The sequence below is a fragment of the Hippopotamus amphibius genome, chromosome 2 (assembly GCF_030028045.1).
Source record: "Hippopotamus amphibius kiboko isolate mHipAmp2 chromosome 2, mHipAmp2.hap2, whole genome shotgun sequence".
NCBI lineage: Eukaryota > Metazoa > Chordata > Mammalia > Artiodactyla > Hippopotamidae > Hippopotamus > Hippopotamus amphibius.
In genome coordinates this window covers 7,329,030-7,351,105 of record NC_080187.1, presented here as the reverse complement: position 1 = coordinate 7,351,105, position 22,076 = coordinate 7,329,030, and the positions used below count along the sequence as shown (strand labels likewise).

The 22,076-nt window shown below is 54.6% G+C and overlaps 1 protein-coding gene across 2 annotated transcripts; it reads right to left on the bottom strand.

Moving 5' to 3' along the window:
• Positions 1–1,054: 1,054 nt before the first annotated feature.
• Positions 1,055–20,887, bottom strand: SH3GLB2 (SH3 domain containing GRB2 like, endophilin B2). Of its 2 annotated transcripts, XM_057723945.1 has the most exons (12): positions 20,652–20,887; positions 16,230–16,371; positions 15,248–15,376; positions 8,052–8,185; positions 7,713–7,805; positions 5,421–5,483; positions 4,212–4,361; positions 3,763–3,786; positions 3,151–3,240; positions 2,718–2,818; positions 2,081–2,321; positions 1,055–1,766 (listed from the first exon to the last, which is right to left on the bottom strand). In XM_057723945.1, exons 1-12 carry the CDS (start codon positions 20,712–20,714, stop codon positions 1,659–1,661), a joined length of 1,338 nt encoding a protein of 445 aa, XP_057579928.1. In that variant the 5' UTR covers positions 20,715–20,887; the 3' UTR covers positions 1,055–1,658. The 2 variants fall into 2 exon arrangements, with proteins under 2 accessions (XP_057579928.1, XP_057579929.1); XM_057723946.1 differs by lacking the exon at positions 4,212–4,361 and having other exon boundaries at positions 20,652–20,886.
• Positions 20,888–22,076: the final 1,189 nt, after the last annotated feature.

Here is a 22,076-nt window from a genome sequence, read left to right as displayed (position 1 = left end):
CCTCCCTCGGCCAGGGCCCAGCGTGGAGTGGAGGCGTAGGGAAGGCAAGGTCCTGACCGTTGACTTATTAGCATCCTTCCGTGAATGTCTCGGAGCTGGGGGGGTACGGGGTGGACACTCAGATTTTGCCTTCTTTGGCCTGCCCGGGTCTCGTCCCCTCACCCTCACCACGCACTTCCAGCTGGCTGAGCTTAGCACTGGGTAGAGCCTTCCTTGAAGCTTTACTCTTTCTATGTATAGCTCTGTGCCTCCCCCTCCCTTCAGAAGGCCCAGCAGTGGGGCCCACCAGCCTTTGGCCTCCTTGGGACTTAATCCCAGAGTTCCGGGCCCGGCTAGAAGCCTTAATCTAAAACCTGGCTTGTAGCCCAAAGCTACCACTTGAAGTTTCTGAACCAGACTGACCTGGGCTAGAGTCCCTGCGTGGCCACTTGCCAGTTATAGAACCTTGAGGAGGGGACTCATCTCTTCTTCCCTCATCTGTGAGGATGACACAAGAATACATGTGAACATGCTTGGCTCAGTGCTGGGCCCTGGGGAAGCACTGCCAGCTGTCAGTTACTCAGTTTTAAAGCATCATGCAGATTTTACCATCCACTCCACTCTGCCCGACTTTAGGCAAGTTTTTCTTAGAAATAAAATGTCTGTTACGCAGCTTCATGGGAAGTCCCTAGTGATCCAGTGGTTAGGACTCTGCGCTTCCACTGCAGGGGGCCTGAGTTCCATCCCGAGCTGGGGAACTAAGATCCAACAAGCTGTGTGGCGTGGCCAAAAAACCCAAACCCAAAATCCCCCCCAAAACGCTGATGACACAGCTGCAGGAGAACAGGACTCCCTCCCTCCGGAGGGCACAGGGTGCTGGGGGGCCCTTGCTCGCTCTAAGAACTCCCCTCCCCTCTGCCCTAGTGCTTCTGGGAGGGGCCCACAGCAGGGGCTTTGCCCTTTCTGGACATCACGCTCCCACCCCCACCCCCGCCCCAGGAGGGATGGTGCAGGTGTGAAGTCTGTTCCCTTTCCCACCTGTGAGGCCCGCGACCCCACCAGAGCCCAGGCGACATGCACACGAAGGATGGTTTATTATTCGTGACTGGCTAGAGAGCAAGCAGACAGGCAGAGTAAAAAGATCAGTTAAAAAGTGAGTGTGGAGAGGGGCAGGCTGCAGCCACCATACTTGGCTTGAGCGGTAGGGCTGGGAGGGGAAGGGGAGCACCAGGCAGATGCTGCCAGGCTCCCCTCCGCTCCAGCTCCTCCAGAGAGGACAGCACCCTGTCCCCGGGCCGGCCACAGGCCTGCCTACCTTTCCCCCTTTGCTGCTTTTGGCAACTAAAAGGCAGGTGCTCTCTTGCCCAGGGTGTGCCCCAGGGCCTCCCCAGGCCGTCTGCATGGACTCCCGTGGCCCTCCGCGCGGAGGGCAGCTGCTGCAGCCAGGCCCGCCCTCCTTAGCAGGAGCCGGGAGGGCCGGGGCGCTGAGGGACACAGGCAGGGGTGGGGGCTCCAGAACCAGGTCAGAAGCAGGGCAGGGGCTGGGGTCATTCAGCCTCTGGGGCCCCTCGCAGCTGGATGACCGGGGGCAGGACAGGATGGGGTCAGTCTCCCCACCCTGAGCAGCTAGGTCACCGGCAGACTAGAGAAGTGGCGGGGCTGCACCCGCCCTCTCCTGCTTAGCTGAGCAGTTCCAAGTAGGTGACGGGCACCTTGCCCTTCTTGTTGCCTCTTTCGCCAATGAGCCAGTCAGGGTCCATGCCAGGCAGGCTGTAGACGGTGATGAGCTGAAGGGGTGGGCAGAGAAGGAGGGTCACGCCCGGCCAGGCAGAGCCGGCCCACGACGAAGAGGAGACGGACTTGCCACCTCCCCGACACACGGGCACCAGCACCTCCTCAGGGGCTCTAAGGAGACGGATCAGAGAGGCTGCTTCCTCAGAGCTGGAGCCGCCTCCGCCCACCCCGCTGGTCCTAGCTCTTCCCCCAGGGCCCCTCCGAGGCGGAAGCCGTGGTGCAGGGTCTGCAGGCCCCACGCTCCCTCTCCGGTTCCCTGGCGCTGCTAAAGCCGGCCCTGCCCCGCGCTCGCGGCACCCAAGCCCACCTCATCGGCCAGCAGGGCCAGCTCGCTGCTGTCGGCGGCCTCGTAGTCGTAGAGCACCCGGGCCTTCCGGGTTCCGCTGGCGGGGGGGGCCACCTCCTCCAGGCGCAGAGCGGCCTCCCCCGGCGGGGCCAGGCCGGCCACGGGGGGTCCCACGGGCATCGTGGCTGCGGCGGTGGTGGGCGAGGTGCTGCTGAGGGGCGGGGAGGCGGGCTCCGTGGTGCCCACAAAGGTGCCTGGAAATCTGGAGAGGACAGCGGGGGCACAGCTCAGCAGCCAGGAGCCCCGGCCCCGTGGGAGTCCCACATGCCCTGAAACATGCCAGCGGGGCCCACGGCCGCGGAGCCAAGGAGACCCGCTACTTACATGGCTCCCTGGGAGCTGGCGGCATGAAGGCAAGAGGGAAACAAGAGGAGAGTGAGGTGCTCCCGTCACCCCTGCCACCACCCCCAGACAATCCTGAGAAACCGCGCCACAGGCCCCCAAGGCCAGCCACCTGTCATCCTGCCCAGGTGCCGGGGCCCAGAGAGGGGTGCAGCGCCCCACCATGGTCGGCAGCCCTCCACCCAGCCCCGGGCGCCACGGGGCTTTCTGAGCTGGGGGGTGTCAGGGCTGGGAGCCAGGGGACCCCGGTGGGCACCTGCCCAGCTGTTTCTGCAGGTCCAGCATGTGGCGGTAGCACTGTGCGTAATAGGTGGTCTGGGACTCGATGAACTCATGGAGGCAGCGAAGGTGGTTTACCTGCGGGCAAGAGGCCCATGGCGGATGGGATGCGAGGGCACAGAGCACCCCATTCCCCACCCTGTCCTCTGCAGACCCGGGCCCGGAATTCGATGTCTTCTGCCCAGGCCTCTTGCTCCCTGGGTTTGGAGGGAGGTACCCACCCTTTGGGACCTGCTGGGCCAAGGCTAACTCCCACCCTTACAGACCGTGGTGGGCTCAAGCGCCCCCTTCCCCACCTGCCTCTGGGATCCAGTTCACTCGCTGCCTCAACATGGACTAGTCTCATGGGGACACAAGGGGCGGCAAGAAGACAGTGGACGACAGGAGGAGGAGACGGGGGCTGGACTCACGTGGGTGCTACTAATTCCCTCCAGCAGGAGCCGGGTCACTTCTGCCTGCCGGTCAAACTCCGTCTGGGCCACTCGGAGCTCCTGCTCAGCCTGGGAAGGGCAGCGTATGAGCACGAGAGCAAGAACCACCCCAGCTTCCTGCCCATCAGCCTTCTCCCGTGCCCCGAAACCGCCCAGGCACAGCCTCCTCTTCCCTTCTGTGGCAGCCGTCGCTTCCCCCGGGGATGCAGACATCGGTGGCAGGGGTGCACTTCCCCCCCTGACCTCAGGCCTGGAGCCCTGACCCCTGGAGGAGCGACAGCCTGCCTGGACCCCCCCGAGGCCAGGTCCTGGGCGCGCAGACAGAGCCTTGGGTACCCAGACTCGGTCTCACGTGCGTGTTCATTTGTCCCTCTGACGCCACCACCCGTCAGGGGCAAGTTCAACCAACAGCTGCCTCTGAGGGGGCCCACTGTGCGCTACGGGGCAGAGGGGAAGGGACAACCCTTACCGGGGCCCCAGCCGTGGAGGGCGGAGCCCGGACTTAGAAACAGACCCTCCCCCAGTGGCGGCTGGGGAGCCCGGACTCCCGTTCCCCACCCCCTGCAGCCTCTTCCCCGAGCCCTGACTCACCTTGTCCACCTCATCATTCCAGAGCTGCGGAGACCACACCGGGACCGGTCAGCGGGGGAGGGAGGGGGCACCGGTCAGCAGGGGAGGGGAGAGGAGGCCGGCTGAACCCCAGCGCCCGGGCCCTGCCCCAGCTCCCTGAGACCCCAACCTCCTCCCACCCACACTCTTCCCAACGGCCCCCCCACAACCCGACAAGGAGCTGAGGCTGGGGTGAGGCCTGGCGTGAAAGGGGCGGCTCTGACATCCTAGTCCATCCAGTCCCACATGCCACATGCAAGGAGGGGGACAGCCAGCTGGGAAGTCCTGCTTGGGTTTCTCCTGTCGCGGAAGTCCCCAGCCTCGGACTGGGGTCTCAAGGGAGACCGAGCGTCCCCCACCCCACCCTGACACTTGGCGAAGGCTGGTGGGCTGGGAGGCAGGACTTTGTGACCCTGGACCAGTCACTGAACCTTTCTGTCCTTCGGCAGAGAAAGGCAGCCTCGTGCCCGAGTCACACTGGGGTTCAAAGGCACAAGGAAAAAACAGGGCCGTCTCCACCCTCCTGGGTAGTCCTCCTTCCACTCGGCCCAGGAAGGGGGGCGGGAGGTGTCATCCAGATTCTAAAGAAGAAAGACCCCCCTCCCCCCGCCACGGCTTAGGAGACCCACGTCTCCTGCCCGCTGCTACCCTAAGACGTGACCTGCAATGCGGAAAGCAAAACAAGGCCAGCCCTGTGGACAGGGGTGTCCCACCGCAGCGCCATTTAGCAAATCACAGCACGGGACGTGACCTCCACGTGGACACACGTCGGAGACCCAGCCACAGGGGCCCAGGGGACTACACTGTGGTTCACATCCCCGAGGACAAATGACCGCACACGGCAACATGCTCATGACAGATGGAGAAGAGCCACAGGGTCTGTGCGGGAGGATGTCACGGGGGGGGGGGGGACAGAGAGGCAGAAAAAGGCACAGCGGTGGTCTAGACAGGCATGATGGGATAGGTGCGATCGGCCTATCTCCCAGACTAAACAGTAAATACCACACATCTCAACAGAGCTGCAGGAAAAAAAGACACCAAGACATTCAACGTCTTCCTGATCCAGCCCCACCCATCCCACCTCCGCCCCTGCCCCAGCCTCACGCTCAGCTTCAGGCCAGCTCAGGACACATCCGTTCTCCAACCTCTGGGCCTCGGGCCCAGGCTGCTCCTCCCACCCGCTGTGTCCTCCCACCCTCCCTGCCCAGTCTCAAGCACTTTCACGACACTCAGCAGATGTGCTACGGAGGCAGCTGGATGGACAGCACCGTCCTTGCCCCCCATGGAGGGGTCTGTGACCTCGTGGCAGGCCAGGCCCAGACCTCCTCCCTCTCCTCCAGGGGGACAGTGAGTGGGGGTGGGAGCAGTGCCTGCTTTGCGAGGGGCTGGGGGCAGGTGGACTCTCAGGTCCCCTGGAGATGGGGCCGCTGCCTCCCGAAGTCCACCAGGCGGTGCAGTGCTGCGGGCCAGGCTCACCTTCAGCGCTGGGCAGGGAGAAGCAAGGCCAGCAACATGGGGACAGGGCACAGGCCTCACCAGGCGCGTGGCCCCTGCCTTAGCCTCGGGCTCCTGTTGGCCGCATCAGGCCCTGGGGGTGGGGGGTGGGGGGTGGGGGTGGGGGGCGGGGCGGGGGCGCTTACCGCGGAGGCGCTGGCCGAGAGAATGTAATTACGCGGTCTAGTCTCCTGAAAGTCAGGCATCGTCTGGCGGGGAACAGAGTTCACGGGGGGGGAGGGGGTCACACGTGGCTGGGGCCAGGCCGGGAGGCCGCCCTAGACTCTCCCACAGGGAGGTGCCAGGAGCCCCCGACCCCATGGACAGGAGGCTACAGACAAATACAACACAGACCCCCTCCTCCCCGTGCCCACCACCTGCAGAGGAGGCGGGCTGAGGGGTTCGTAGAGTCGAGACAAAGACAAAGACAAAGCGGGTGGACACACCAGGGAGCCCCGGAGAGCAGAGGCGACCAGGAGACAGCCCGTGGCTGCTGTCAGGGCCCTCACCTCGGGCAAGCCACAGGCCAGTCCCCGGGCCCCCGCCTCACTCAGGCCCCAGTTAGACCCACTGTCCTCCAAACAAAGCCCACCCCCACCCGGCTTTCTCCATCCAGAACCTCCGCACACCACATCTCTCGTTCCTGCAGCAAGGCCCCTCCCCCACAATGAGGATGGACAGATGGCTGTGTGGATGGACAGAGTGACAGGCTTTCAACATTTGCAAAAAGCTGACTCACAGGCTCCAATGCCTGGCGTCCCCCCACACCAGAGGCTACACGTGGTAGAGGCTCCGGCGGGGAGACCAGCTGCTTGCAAAATGCCCGGAGGACATCCCCGGCTGGCCCCGCACTGCGGGCCCAAGGCCGAGATGGGCAAACCAGAAGCAGCACAGCACATGGGACAGGTATACTCACATCTCCCTCACACTGAGCCAAGTTACCCAAAGCAGAACGGAAAGGAACAAAAACAAAGAGTTAGTGAGTCCACAGCGCAGGCGGGAGCAGGCCCCCGGGTACTGGCAGGAGGGACGCACAGCCCCGCCCTCTGGAAGGAGTCCTCTGACGTGTGTGCGTGTGTGTGCACGCCTGCGTGTGTGTGTGTGTGTGTGCTCCTGCGTGTGTGTGTGTGTGTGTGTGTGTGTGTGTGTGTGTAGGGGTAGGAAGGAGGGGGTGCACTGCTGGGCTGGGGTCCTCTGGGATGCTGTAGCTGGGCTGCCGGGGCCCAGCTCGGGAGGGGTATCCTGCCTAGGCCAAAGCCTTGAGCTTGTCTGGGCCAACTGGTTGGAGAAGATGTTGTGCCACTCCAGTGACTAAGGACGGGCTCCCTGGCCTGGCTGAGGGAGGAAAAGCTTGTCCTGGCCAAGTTACTCCAGAGAGGTGGTCCAGCCCTGAGTGGCGGGGAGACTGTCCTGTCCAGGTGACTTAGACAGCCATACGTCATCCTACCCAAGCCCAACAGGACTCCAGTGGCTGAGCCCCTGCCTCCAGTCCAGACCCCACACAACTGGGTAAGCTGGGACTCCGCCCATGGCTCTCACCAGAGGCACTGCCCAGGCTCCGCGGCCCCAGGCGGCCACACTGAGGGAGGAGAATGCAAGGAGGGTTGGGGGCTGGAACTCTCGTCGGGGAGAGGTAGCCTGGGTTGGGCTTGGCTTTTGGCCGAGGGCCCGGGCAGGCACAGGTGGCAATTTCCCTGGCGTGCCCTGGACCTGACCTGGTGGTTCCCTCCCCAGGGTGTGAGGTGGCCTTTCGGCCCCTGCACCCTGAGCAGCCTGGCCACCCTCGAAGCAGCTCTCCCAACCCTGGCCTAGTCCTGGTCAAAATGTCCCACACTGTGTCCCATCAGCCTGGCTGAACAGGCCTCCGTGAGCCGAGAGTGAAGGCAGAGCCAAGACAGCCCAGGCCCCATCCAGTGTCACGGGGCTCCCTGGAGGGCCCCTCAGACATGCCCCTGGGCAGGCGGGCATCCAGCCCCGGGGCCCTCCACACCACCGCAGGGGAGCCTGAGCACAGGGTGCCCTGGGACCAGCGCTGGAGCAGCGGGCAGGGGAGTTAGTAGGGGAGCCACGCCCGGGCAGAGCCGGAACAGAGCCGAGCACCCAGGGGGACAGGGGTGCAGGGAGGGCGGGGGAGGGCGGGGCATGCAAGAAGCCAACCGGCTGTCGTCTGGGGAGGCCGCGGGCTGCCCCGAGCCCAGGTCAGGGCACTGCTGGTCCGCCCGCCCCATCAGTGTCTGCCCTGGTCCCAGAGCTCTGGGCCACCAGGCGTCCGTCGGGGGTGGGGGCCGAGAGGCGTGACCTGACGCGGTCAGCCTGGAGCAGTGCCTTCCAGCCAGGCCTCTCCAGGCAGGAACAGCAGGGCGAGGTCATGCCAAACACCAGGTCCCTTCACTCCCTCCCTGGCTCCAACCAGGACCGGATGCTGGCAGGACACCTACCGTGGCTTTGGCTTCTGCGGCCTTGGCCTTCTTCAGCCGTGCTTTGCAGGCATCCAGGTCCAGACGCCGGTTTTGGAGGAGCCGCCTCTCCTTCTGTGGGGGTGGGAACAAGGAACAGTGAGACCCAGGGCAGCCCTGGGAGACCCCCGGCCCTGGCAGGGCGAGCCCACAGGACCATGTGGTCAAGACAGGGAAACTGAGGCCACTCAGTCCATAAGAGCCATGTCTGGGGAGGCCCCAGGAGTGCTGGGCCCACCAGGGAAGGAGAGCCTGGGTTCACAAGCTCAGAGGAGAGGGCGGCCATGGTTACCAGGGAGCACGTGGCCCCAGGCCCCTCACCGAAATCGTCTTCCAGTCCCCTTCCAGGAAGTTGCGCAGGGGCGTGAGGAAGTTGATGGAGGCCGTGTGGATAAAATCCCTCTCTGCAGCTCCCAGGTGCTTCTCTGCATCTGCCACCTTGGTCAGTGTCTTCCCTGAGAAGCAGAGTGGAGGGGTGAGGAAGAGGGTCGGGCTCAGGCCACTCTGACCCCCAGGAAGTAGGGGAGAGCTTGGAGAGAGATGTACTGAAAGGCAAGAACACAATGGCTGGCCTGGGAAAATCTACATATCCATTCGCCCACCGTCAAATAAACAGTGGCATGCCCGAGGAACAGCACTTTACACAGCCACGATAAAGATGGTGGCAGGGAGGGGACATGGGGATATGGGTATAAATACAGATGATTCACTTCGGTGTAGAGCAGAAACTGGCACAACAGTGGAAAGCAATTATACTCCAACAAAGAGCTTAAAAAATAAAAAGGTGAGGGGGTGGGACTCCGAATGACACATGAAGGAGCTCAGCAAATCCTCTCCCGAGAAAGCAATAATAAAACTGTACACAGGGGCTTCCCTGGTGGTCCAGCAGTTGAGACTCCATGCTTCCACTGCAGGGGGCCCACGTTCCATCTCTGGTCGGGGAGCTAAGATCCTGCAAGCTGCACAGCGTGGCCAAAAATACAACCAAATTTTTAAAAAAGTGTTAAACATAAACTTACCACACGACTCAGCAATTTCACTCCCAGGCGTATAACCAGAAGTGAAGACATATATCCTCACAACAGTTCATATGCAACTGTTCACAGCGAAACAACCCAAATGTCTCTCAAACAAGTAAGTGGATCTACCCATACAATGGAACGCTCTTCAACAGTTAGAAGGAATCAAATCCTAAAACACACCATAGCATGGATGAACCTCAAATACAAAGAAGCCACATGCAAAAAACAATATATTGCGTGATTCCACTTATATGAATTATTCAGAAAAGGCAAATTTATAGAGACAAAAGCACATTATTTGGCTGGGGGTGGGAGTGGGGACTAACCATAAGCAGACAAAAAGGACTTTTTTGCGGGTGATGGAAATGTTCTTTAAATTGGATTGGGGGAGTCACCCAAGTCCAGGAAACAGAAAGTCCCACACAGGATAAACCCAAGGAGGAACATGCCAAGACACATAGTAGTCGCATTGACAAAAATGAAAGACAAAGGGAAAATATTAAAAGCAACAAGGGAAAAGCAACACATAACGTACAAGGGAATCCCCATAAGAGAACCGCTGATTTTTCAGCAGAAGCTCTGCAAGCCAGAAGGGAGTGGCACAATATATTTAAAGTGATGAAAGGGAAAAACCTACACCAAGAATACTCTACCCAGCAAGGCTCTACTCATTCAGATTTGATGGAGAAGTTAACAGCTTTACAGACAAGCAAAAGCTAACAGAATTCACCACCACCAAACCAGCTTTACAATAAATGCTAAAGGAACTTCTCTAAGCAAAAAAGAAAAGGCCACAACTAGAAACAATAAAATTGTGAAATGGGGCAGCTCAGCGGTAAAGGTAAACATATAGTAAAGACAGGAAATCACCCACACACAAACGTGACATCAAAACTAGTAATCATGAGAGAAGGAGAGTACGAGTGCAGGATATTTGAAATGCATTTGAAATTAAGAGACCAGCAACTTGAAACAATCACATATGTATATATATAGACCGCTATACCAAAATCTCATGGTAACTGCAAACAAAAAATTTACCATAGATATTATATATGCATGAAAGAGAAAAAGGAATCCAACACAACACTAAAGATAGCTATCAAATCATAAGAAAAGAGAACAAAAGAGGAAAGGAAGAAAACAGGCCTACAAAAACAAATCCAAAACAATTCACAAAATGGCGATAAGAACATACACATCCGGCTTCCCTGGTGGTGCGGTGGTTGAGAATCCACCTTGCCAATGCAGGGGACATGGGTTCGAGCCCTGGTTCAGAAAGATCCCACATGCCATGGAGCAGCTAAGGCCGTGTGCCACAACTACTGAGCCTGCACTCTAGAGCCCGCGAGCCACAACTATTGAGCCCATGTGACACAACTACTGAAGCCCGTGCGCCTAGAGCCCATGCTCCACAACAAGAGAAAAGCCACAACCATGAGAAGCCCGCACACCGCAGTGAAGAGTAGCCCCCACTTCCCGCAATTAGAAAAAGCCCGTGCACAGCAACGAAGGCCCAACACAGCCAATAAATAAATAAATAAATAAATAAAATTTATTAAAAAAAAAAAAGAACATACACATCAATAATTACCTTAAATGTAAACAGATTAAATGCTCCAACCAAAAGACACAGATTGGCTGAATGGATACAAAAACAAGACTCGTACATATGTTGTCTACAACAGCCTCATTTCATTTTCTTTTTTTTTTTTTTGTCATGCTTCACAGCATATGGAATCTTAGTTCCCTGACCAGGGATCAAACATGCACCCCCTGCATTGGAAGCGCACATTCTTAACCTCTGGACCATCAAGGAAGTCCCTTTTCTTTCTTTTTTTATTTTTGTTAAGAGATCCATTTCAGATCTAGCGACACATGCAGACTGAAAGTGAGGGGATAAAAAAAGGTATTCCATGCAAATGGAAGTCAAAAGAAAGCTGGAAAAACAATACTCATATCAGACAAAATAGACCTTAAGACTTACAAGAGACAAAGAAGGACACTACATAACGATCAAGGGATCAATCCAAGAAGACACTATAACCACTGTAAATATATATGCACCCACCACAGGAACACCTTGATACATAAGGCAAATGTTAACAGACATAAAAGGGGAGAGTGACAACAATATAATATTGGGAAACTTTAACACCCCACTTACATCAATGGACAGTTCATCCAGACAGAAAATCAATAAGGAAACACAGGCCTTAAATGACACATTAGACAAGATGGTCTTAATTGATATTTCTAGAGCTTTCCATCTGAAAGCAGTAGAATACACATTCTTTTCAAGTGCACATGGAACCATCTCCAGGATAGATCACATGCTGGATCATAAAGCAAGTTTTGGTAAATTTAAGAAAACTGAAATCATGTCAAGTATCTTTTTTGACCACAATGCTATGAGATTAGAAATCAAGTACAAGAAAAAAACTGCAAAAACCACAAACACATGGAGGCTAAATAATATGCCACTAAACAACCAATGGCTCACTAAAGAAAGATGAAATAAAAAAACACCTAGAGACAAATGAAAACACAATGCCAAAACTTACAGGACACAGGAAAGGTAGTTCTAAGAGGGAGGTTTACAGCAATACACACTTACCTCAGGAAACAAGAAAAATCTCAAACAACCTAACCTTACATCTAAAGCAACTAGAAAAAGAAGACCAAACAAAACCCAAAGTTAATAGAAGGAAAGAAATCATAAAGATCAGAGCAGAAATAATGAATTAGAGACTAAGAAAACAACAGAAAAGATCAATGAAACTAAAAGCTGGTTCTTTGAAAAGGTAAACAAATTGATAAACCTTCGGCCAGACTCATCAAGAGAAAAAGGGAAAGAACCAAAATCAATAAAATTAGAAATGAAAGGAAGAAGCTACAACTGACACCACAGAGATACAAAGGACTGTAAGAAACTACTACAAGCAATATTAGCCAATAAAATGGAGAACCTAGAAGAAAAGGACAAATTCTTAAAAAGGTACAATTTCCCCAGGCTGAACCAGGAAGAAAGAGAAAATATGAAGAGACCAATTACAAGTACTGAAATTGAATCTATGATTTAAAAACTCTCAACAAACAAAGGTCCAGGACCAGATGGCTTCACAGGAAAATTCTATCAAACATTTAAAGAAGAGTTAACACCTGTCCTTCCGAAACTATTCCAAAAATTGCAGAGGAAGGAACACTTCCAAACTCATTCCATGAGGCCACCATCACCCTGATACCAAAACCAGACAAAGATACCACAAAAACAAAAAATTACAGGCCAACATCACTGAAGAATATAGATGCAAAAATCCTCAACAAAACACTAGCAAACAGAATCCAGCAATACATTAAAAGGATCATACACCATTACCAAGTGGGATTTATTATAAGGATTTTTCAATATCTGCAAAACAGTGTGATTCACCACATAACAAACTGAAGAATAAAAAGCATATGATCATCTCAACAGATGCAGAAAGAGCTTTTGATAAAACCTGACACCCACTTATGATAAAAATGCTCCAGAAAGTGGGCACAGAGGGAACCTACCTCAACATAATAAAGACCATATATGACAAACCCACAGCTAACATCAATCTCAACAGCGAAAAGCTGAAAGCATTTCCTCTAAGATCAGGAACAAGATAAAGATATCCACTCTCGCCACTTTTGTTCAACATAGTTTTGGAAGTCCTAGCCACAGCAGTCAGAGAAGAAAAAGAAATAAAAGGGATCCAAATTGGAAAAGAAGAAATAAAACTGTCACTGTTTGTAGATGACATGATACTGCCCACAGAAAATCCTAAAGACACTACCAGAAAACTACTGGAGCTCATCAATGAGTCTGATAGTTTCAGGGTACAAAATTAATACACAGAGATCTGATGCATTTCTATACACAATGAATGATCAGAAAGAGAAATTAAAAACAATAAATACCTAGGAATAAACCTACCTAAGGAAGCAAAATGTATGTACTCCACAAATTATAAGACACTGATGAGAGAAATCGAAGATGAGGGAATTCCATGGTGGTCCAGTGGTTAGGAACTAAGATCCCACAAGTTGCTCGGCGCAGCCAAAAGAAAAGAAAAAGAAATCAAAGATGACACAGATAGAAAGATATACTGTGTTCTTGGACTGGAAGAATCAATATTCCCAAAATGACTATACTACCCATGGCAATCTACAGAGTCAATGCAATCCTTATCAAATTACCAACAGCATTTTTCACAGGACTAGAACAAAAATTTTTTAAATTTGTATGGAAACATAAAAGACCCCAAATAGCCAAAGCAATCTTGAGGAAAAAAAAAAGCAGGGCTGGAGGAATCAGGCTCCCTGACTTGAGACTATATTACAAAGCTACAGTAATCAAAACAGCATGGTACTGGTACAAAAACAGAAACTTAGATCAATGGAACAGGACAGAAAGCCTAGAAATAAACCCACACACCTATGGTCAATTAATCTATGACAAAGGAGGCAAGAATATACAAATGGAGAAAAGACAATCTCTTCAATAAGCAGTGCTAAGAAAACTGGACAGCTACATGTAAAAGAATGAAAGTAGAAACTTTCTAACACCATACACAAAAATAAACTTAAACTGGACTAAACACCTAAATGTAAGACTGGATACTATAAAAATCCCAGAGGAACACATAGGCAGGACATTCTTTGACATAAATCGCAGCAATATTTTTTTGGATCCTTCTCCTAGAGTGATGGGACTAAAAACAAAAATAAACAAATGGGACCTAATTAAACTTAAAAGTTTTTGCATAGCAAAGGAAAACAAACCAAAGGAAACAAAATGAAAACACAACCTACAGAACAGGAGAAAATATTTGCAAATGATGCAACTGACAAGGGATTAATCTCCAAAATACACAAACAACTTATACAGCTCAATGTCAAAAAATAGAAGATCTAAACAGACACTTCTCCAAAGAAGACATACAGATGGCCAAAAGGCACATGAAAAGATGCTCAACATTGCTAATTATTAGAGAAATGCAAATCAAAACTACAATGAGGTATTATCTCACACTAGTAAGAAAGACCATCATCAGAAAGTCTACAAATAATAAATGCTGGAGAGGGTGTAGAGAAAAAGAAACCCTCCTACATTATTGGTAGATATGTAAATTGGTACAGCCACTATGGAGAACAGCATGGAGGTTCCTTTAAAAAGAAAAAATAGAGCTACCATATGATCCCGCAATTCTGCTCCTGGGCATATATCTGGAGAAAACCATAACTGGTAAAGCTATATGAACCCCAATATTCACTGCAGCACTATTCACCATAGCCAAGACATGGAAGCAACCTAAATGTCCACCAACAGATGAATCGATAAAGAAGATGTGATGTGTGTGTGTGTATATATATATATTTATACACACAATGGACTACTACTCAGCCTTAAAAAAAGAATGAAACAATGCCATTTACAGCAACATGGATGGACCTAGAGAGGATCATATTAAGTGAAGTAAGCCAGACAGAGAAAGAAAAATATCATATGATACCACATATGTGTGGAATCTTAAAAATGATACAAATGAACTTATTTACAAGACAGAAACAGACACACAGACATAGAAAACAAACTTATGGTTACCACAGGGGACAGAGGGTGGGAGGAGAAATAAATTAGGGGGTTGGGACTAACATACACACACGACTATACATAGAACAGATAACCGGCAACACCCACTGCACAGCAAGGGGAACCTGCTCAATATTCTGTAATAACCTAAAAGTGAAAGGAATTTGCAAAGGAGTGTGTGTGTGTGTGCGCGCACACGCGTGTGTGCACGCGCGCATGTGTATAACTGAACCACTGTGCTGTAGACCTGAAACTAACATGATATTGTAAATCCACTATACTTCAATTAAAAAATAAATTACGTAAAATTTTAAAAAATAAATAAAGTGGATTGGGGGGATGTTTGTACAATTCTGTAAATTTACTAAAAATCATCAAATTACACACTTAAAACAGGTGCACTTTATAGTATATAAATTGTACCTCAACAAAACTTGAAAAATAAAAATTGAGGTGGCTCTATAAATGCTACTGTGAACGGATACCTGTAAGACAATGCCAAGTTTAAAAATCAGGTTGCAGAACAGTATACATAACATAATCCTGTTAAAAAATGTACACAAGCCAAAACCGGGTAAGGGAGGCTGCTGCCGCTTCTTTTAGTTTTTGGCCATGCTGTGTGTCATGCAGGATCTTAATTCCCTGATCAGGGATCAAACCCGTGCCCCCTGCATTGGGAGCACAGAGTCTTAACCACTGGACCGCCAGGGAAGTCCTGGGAGGCTTCTATTTTTACTCTATTTTCATCTCCACTGATCGAGGTGTTTACAAGTAGAATGAATCCAGGTATCATGTGTGTAAATAAAAAAGCAGAGAAAGGAAGGAAAGAAGGGAGGGTGGAAGATTAGCTCCAGAGACCGTGACCCCCTTACCGTAGGGTGTGGTGGGCCCCAGCTCACTGGCCGCCTCCGCCATGTACTGAGCCAGCAGCTCTCCGTTGGTGACCCTCGAGGGCACCTTCCTGTCCAGCTTCTCATACAGGAACTCCTCCACTCGGGCACCTGTGGGGAGACAGCGGCCAAAGCCAGAGGGCTCTTTGGTAGGAGCCTGAGGATGAAAGTCATGGTGACAGAAACAGACCCAGACCAGGGCCTGCCCACAGGGGTGCCCAGCCTGGTGACTTCCAGAATATTCTCTCACAGATTCTCAACCCTGCGAGACAGGCACTCGACCCTGCGGAACCCCTCACTCTAGAGAGTAGGAAGCCATGGCTCAGAGACGTGCAGTGCCTGACTGAGGTCACACAGCTGCGGCGGGTGATGGGCCTGAAGGCAAGGCCCCCCACACCCTGCCCCGGCTTCTCCCTCATTACAGCACGGATTTACAGAGCATAACACACAAACGAACAATGCCCTGGCCCGGCCCCAGAAAGCTCTCGGCACACTCACTTAGCTAACAGCAGATGTACAGGCAGACACGCCTCCTGATCCCAGGAGGGCCCTCTTCCCACAGGTTTTCCTGCAGCTGTGGCTGCCTGCTCCGTGCTTGTGTGTGACTCTGGGTAAGTCCTCTTTCACCCCTGAGCCTCACTGCCTTCCCTCCAGTGACCTGGTTCCCGTCTCTCCTACCTCTTCTCCCAACTATGTTTTAGTTTCCAAGCATTTCTTCAACTCCTCTGTGCAAACCTTAGTATTCCCACTGTCCCAGAGAGCACCTCTTGGAGCCCAACACGGAGTCTGCTGTTTTCTTTAACTGAGAACCCCCCCCACCCCCACCAGCAGCCTTAAGCCCCAAGAGTCTAACTCAAGACCTGCCTGCCGCCCAGGCCCACCTACACAGCCTCAGCAGCCCGGGCCCCTGCCCGCGGCCTCTCGCCCCTCGCCCCTCGCCCAGGGCCGGCCCATGTCCACTCACTGGGGTTGGGTTGCAGCAGCACCTCTGTCTGCCTCAGGATTTTCTCCGTCCAGTTCTTGGTGCTGTCCGCCCGGGCCAGAAGGTTCTCAAAGTGGGCATCAAGCTCAGTCTTCTCGGCCTGGCCAAATTTCTCCTCTGTGAACTGTGGGCAGAGCACCCAGGGGTGGAGGGCTCACGACTGGGCAAGGGAAGACCTGCCCCACCCATCTACCTCTCCCACCAGGTTGGAACTCAGGCCCCAAGGTCAAGAAACACTCTGCCCCGACCTGCTCTGTGACCTTGATCAAGGTACAACCCTGCCCTGGGCTTCAGTTTGTTCCTCTGTGAAATAAGGCGGTTGGACCAGACTTTGGGGATCATAGCTTCTTTTAGAAATCCAATGAAAGATAAAGACTCCCTCACCCTAGAAATGCACATTTGTACAAAATCAGACATACAACTTAGGGTGTAAGGAGCCCTTGGGAGCTCATCACTAAGGGTCCTTCCACTTTGACTCTCAAGGAAAGCACTTGGTAACAAGTGCTCAGGGAACAAAAGGGGTGCAGGGCAAGGTCTGGGGTTATCAGGAGGTTCCATGGGGAGCTGGAAGCCATGGGGACAGGGGCAGCAGGGGAGTGAGTGGGAGGAACCCAGGTTCCAGAATCAGAGGGACCTGATTCAAGTCAGTTCTGATGAGTTGTGTGACCTTGGGCAAGTGGCTTTGCCTCTCTGAGCATCAGTTTCCTGAGCTGAAGATGGGAATAATACATAGCAGCATCTTCCTCATAGGCTGTGAGAATGAAATAAAAAAGATGCGGATGAGACATGACGGCTAGGATCTGGCAGGGAGTCAGTGTTCAATGTAAGTGCTGATGCTGTCAAGAGCTGATGGGCAGAGAGATGGCTGGGAAGGAAGGGGAGCATGGGGGTTGGATGGCCACATGGCAGGCCTCCGGTTGCCTGGTGTGGTGGACGGAGAACAGCACCAACTCATTAGAGCCAACTGCTGGGCACGCCCAGGGCCCAGAAAGCTTGGCAGCCCCGCCCTAAGGCCAGGAAGGGACCAGGATGTCACAAGGGTCCCCCTTCAGAGCTGGCATAAGCCATGGGGGCCACTTAGGAACAACCAGGAACCGGCCCAAGTCCTGGCCTCTCTGATCTCAAAGGCCCTGTCCAGCCAAGGGCAGGTCACAGGCAAACAGCAAAGGGGTGAAGACCTGCAGGAGTAAGATCGGCCCTGACAACAACAGACACTGCTGAGTGCATCTGCAGCCCGACCCTGCACTCAGGCCGGTCCAATTCCCCACTTCACAGAAGATGCCGCTGAGGCCGAGCAAGAGGCAGGCTGTGCTGGAGTCAGGGTCATCGGGGCTGGGGGTCTGGAGGTCCTTCCCAGATGACTAGGCAGCGGTGAGTCACCCAGAGGCTGAGGACAGCTCCAGCCGCAGGGAGCGGGAGGCACCCCCACAATCAGGCTGCTCCAGCTCGGCAGCTATCAATTATGCATGGGGGCTTGGGTTTCTCTCTGCAGGGCTCGGTGGGCCAGGGTTATAGGCTGCGGCTCCCCACCTGGGAACCAGCTGCTCCCGGCCTCCTCCCAGTCTCCCGACTCCTCTTCCTCCTCACATTCCCCAAACTGGTGCCTACCAGAGCCAGGACCCGAACAGGCCTCACCTTACCCAGACCCTTCAGCGGGTGGCGTGAGCCCACTGTCTAGATGAGAAAATCGAGGGTCAGAGGCAAAGTCACCTCTCTGGTCCTCAGTTTCCCCCTGGAGGATGGGGATAACAGGACCTGTTTCACAGAATATTTGGGAGGTGCTTAGTTCTGTGGTCAGCACACAGTATAGGCCTGCTAAATGCGAGCTGATGCCATCACCACCACCACCATCATTATCATGAAAAAAGGTCTCCCTCAGGTCCCTCCTCAGCTCTCAGGAGGCACCTAGGGACATCCTTCCCCCAATGACACCAGCCACTCTGACTCAGATGTCACCCTCAGTGTGCACCTCAGTACCTCCCCTTCTTACCAAGGTTAACGGCAGCGCTCCCTGCCGTGCCACCTGGTCACCCGCCCCTCACACCACACATCCACCCAGGTTCAAAGGCCTACCGGACTTCCCCAATGTCTTGGGCATCCCTCCCACATGCCCCGCTGCCTGCCTGGTTCGGATGAGAGCAATGCCACAGCCTCCCTGGCTTTTATGATCGTTACTCCTACCACTGCTGTTAGTAATACCACAATTACTACTAACAGCATGAGTACCAGCACTTCCACTGCCCACTCCCACCTCCACTGGCATCTTACCCAAGTATGCCAGGGTACCCTTAGCTGGGCTGTTCCCATCACCTGGAACGACTCTGCAAACCCCTCCCGACTTCAAAGGCACAGATCGGGGGCTGAGAAGCCATCCTACAATCCCCCGTGCAAAAGGGATCCGGCCTTCGGATTCTTATCCCAGCGCCAAGGTCCAGTTCCCTATCGGATGGGGGTGGGGTGAGGCTCTTAAAAGTGTCCTCGGCACACAGAGGGGCTGAGCGCTCCCCCAGCATGTCCTGCAACCTGGCAAGGTGGAACCTACACAGAGGAGCTGCCCATACACTGATAATAAACTGCCCTGTCCCTCCTGGCTGACTTCTACCCCAGGGCAGACTGGCCTCAGGAGGGTCTCCTGAGTGTGCTCTCCTGCCCAGGTCACATCTCAAGCCCCTCTCTCTTCTGGCTGCCACCCTGCCCCATCCCTGCCAAGAGGACGGGCCCAGGCTTCAGAGGCTGATGCCTGCAGAGTCCGAGGCTGCTCCCTGCAAGATGGCAGCAGCAGGGGGTGGGTGTGCAGAGCCAGAGAAAGCCTCTATTTATAAAGCTCCCAGTTCCCTCCTCCACCCTGGAGGCGGGGGCCTGGGCGCTGGTTCCCACTCCAGTATGGGTGACCCAGTGGGCCTGGCCCCACCAGGTGAAAAGAGGCCACAGGGCCCAAGCCTCTCTGCACCCCAGGCTCTGCAGACCTGGCCAGGTCAGGTGCTAGGGCCCCACAGTAGCAGGAAACTGACAGATCAGGTTCCTCCCACATGTGGGAGATAAGGTGGTTGCTATACCAACACTGGGGAGAATCCCCCACCTTCGGATGGACTGGGGCTGGCCAATGAACTCTGGGCTGCTAGGGCTGTGGTCCCCAGCAGGGCTTGGAACACAGAGCAGCAAACCCTCTCTGGGGCACAAATCCTCAAAGGGACACTGTGCTTTCTAGTAAACACGGGCACCTGGGCTTCCAAGAGACTGTCTGGGGCTGGGCTCCCCCAGAGAACCGACAACCACGGCAAGGACAAACTACAGGATCTGTTCCCAGAGCGCTGAGACGCGCCAAGCCCCAAGCCTGCAGCCACCCTTGCAGGCAGACGGGTGCGACCCCTGATTGACAGACAGGGACATGAAGGCTCCGCGAGAAGTGACTTGCCCAAGGTCACATGCTGCACGGGTGCAATACGAACCACATTACACCAGGAGTGACTTGCCTAGTGAGCACGTTCACGCGGAGTGCCCAGGACACTCACATCCATGCTGAGAGGGAGGGATTGCTAAGGCCATTTTTCAGACTGAAAAACTGAGGCCCAGAGAGGTGAAGGCCCGCCTTCTCAAAGTCACAAGAGGGGGCATCCAGGCCCACAGCTGACTTCTGGTCTTCACCATTACATTAAGCTGCTTCAGCTTCTCTCCTTGTCCCCAAATGGATAGGACTTGTTCTAATCCTAGTATCACCCACTGTACAGCTTCCCAAGGGGGCACCCAGCCAAACCCCAGCCCACCCCCCCCACCAAATCAGGAGAAATAATAGGAAACAGGCCTCCCATGGAGCAGAAAGGAAATGACCCCAGCCCTCCTGGCTTCCAGCCTGACTCTCCAAGCGTGTAAGAGGGACCTGAGGGAATCCGTACCACCAGCCCATTGCACAGGTGCGGAGACTGAGGGTCTGAGAAGGAGTCGGGGCGGGTGCTCGAGTCCTTGGGCCAGGAACCCGGGCCTCCACACGTCTGCCGGGAGTCAGAGTCACTGCTGGCAAGGGCAGGGAGACGAGAGCCGCCTGGTACCCTCTGCCCTCCTCAGCGGAGCCCTAACCGGGGCGGGGCGGGCGCCAGGACAGCGGGATAAGCCGGCCGGCCGGTCGAAATGGTGGAGGCTGACACCTCCCCCCGCCACCCCAGGCAGCAGGGCCGAAGCAGGCCCGGCTCAGTCCTCGGCCCTGGGCCACGCTGAGGGCGCGGCCAGTGTGGCCGGCCGCCCCGGGGCTTTTCTCTCTACCGGGCAGCGCAGCAGGAGGAGGGGCGGCGGGGGAGGGCGACCCCGCAGCGGGGAAGGAGCGGCGGCCGCGAGGGCTTTCTCCCGCGGCCCCGGGCTCTGCGGCAGGGGTGCCGCCGGCCGCGCGCGGCCCAGGGCGCACGGCCTCACCTGCATGGCCCGGGTGAAGAAGATGCCCGCGTCCGACGCCAGCTTCTTCATGTTGAAGTCCATGGCGCTCCTCACGGCCGGCCGTGTCCGGCCCGAGCGCCGTCCGGCAGCCCCAGGCCCGCCGCCGCCGCCGGCCCGCACCGCGCCCACCTGCTGCCGGTGCGCCGGCCCTCAGTGCGCCCGCGGGCCCCTGCTGCCGCCGCCGTCGCCGTCGCCGCCTAGCCTGCCCGAGCGCGCAGGGCGGGGCGCCGGCCGCGGGGGAGGAGCCTCCCGAGGGGCGGGGCGGGGCGGGGCGGAGGGGCCGGGCTCTAGGCTGCTCACCGCTGCCCCCTGCGGCCGCCGCCGGGCCGTGCTCTATCGCTTGCTCTTCCTGTGGCCCCCACCCTCGGCGCGCCACACCCCCCCGTCCCCCCCGCCCCCCCGCCCCCCCCCGCCCCGGGCCCACTTGGGCCTCTTATTCTCCCTTATGCTCATTCACAGTCTCCTCGCTTTTCTGGATCTTTCTGTGCCGACCATCACCACCTGGACCTCTTCTAGCCCCTCCTCCTCTTCTGCCCCCACCTTGGAGACACTAAGGACAACTGAGCCAGGGGATAGGCTGGCTGGGGACTTGTCCTCCACCACTGGGGAACGGCTGTTTGGTCCCCGGAAACCCTCTTATTCCCCCAAAGTTGGGGGAGGCTGTGCTGAGGAGTTAAGAGAAGGAGGAGAGAAAGGGAGGCTTCCCGTCAGCCCAGGTGGAGGAACGCTCCAGGCACGGACATGTGCTGACCTTGAACCACCTTCTCACAGCCCCAGACAGGCAATAGGATGGCCTGCACATACATTCCCCCCACTCACGGGGCTTGGAAGGGGCTTATTACCTGTTTCCTTTACTCCTGGCTCTCTACCTCTAGACTTCTTCTTACCCAATGGAGAGCTCTATTCCTGAACTGGTACCCTTTCCTCTCTGGCTCTGTCCCCTGGATTCCTGGCTTCTTTCTCCCTGCACTTACAGCAGTTCCCCATCTTCTACCCCAGCCTGTCTGTCCAGAGTGAGCTTCAAGTCACCTGGGGGTTTATTAAAAATCCCTGGCCCCACATCCAGACTTGGTTCTCTCAGTTCAGGTGGGGCCCTGCAGGTGGAGTCTTGAAGAGCTTCCAGGTGATTGCAGTGTGCACCGCAGGTTCAGAACAACTGATGCGCGTTATTATTTACATAGGGCCATCATCAACTTTCGTGTCACTCACACACTTGCGGTTCATCATCTGTTTCTTTATGTGTTCACTACATATTTTTTTTAGGTGAGGTGGACATTTATCATTTTTGCCTTAAAAAATTTTTTTTTTACATTTTATATTGGAATTAACAATGTTGTGATTGTTTCAGGTGCACCACAAAGTGACTCAGCCATACATATACATGTATCCATCATTACTTATTTC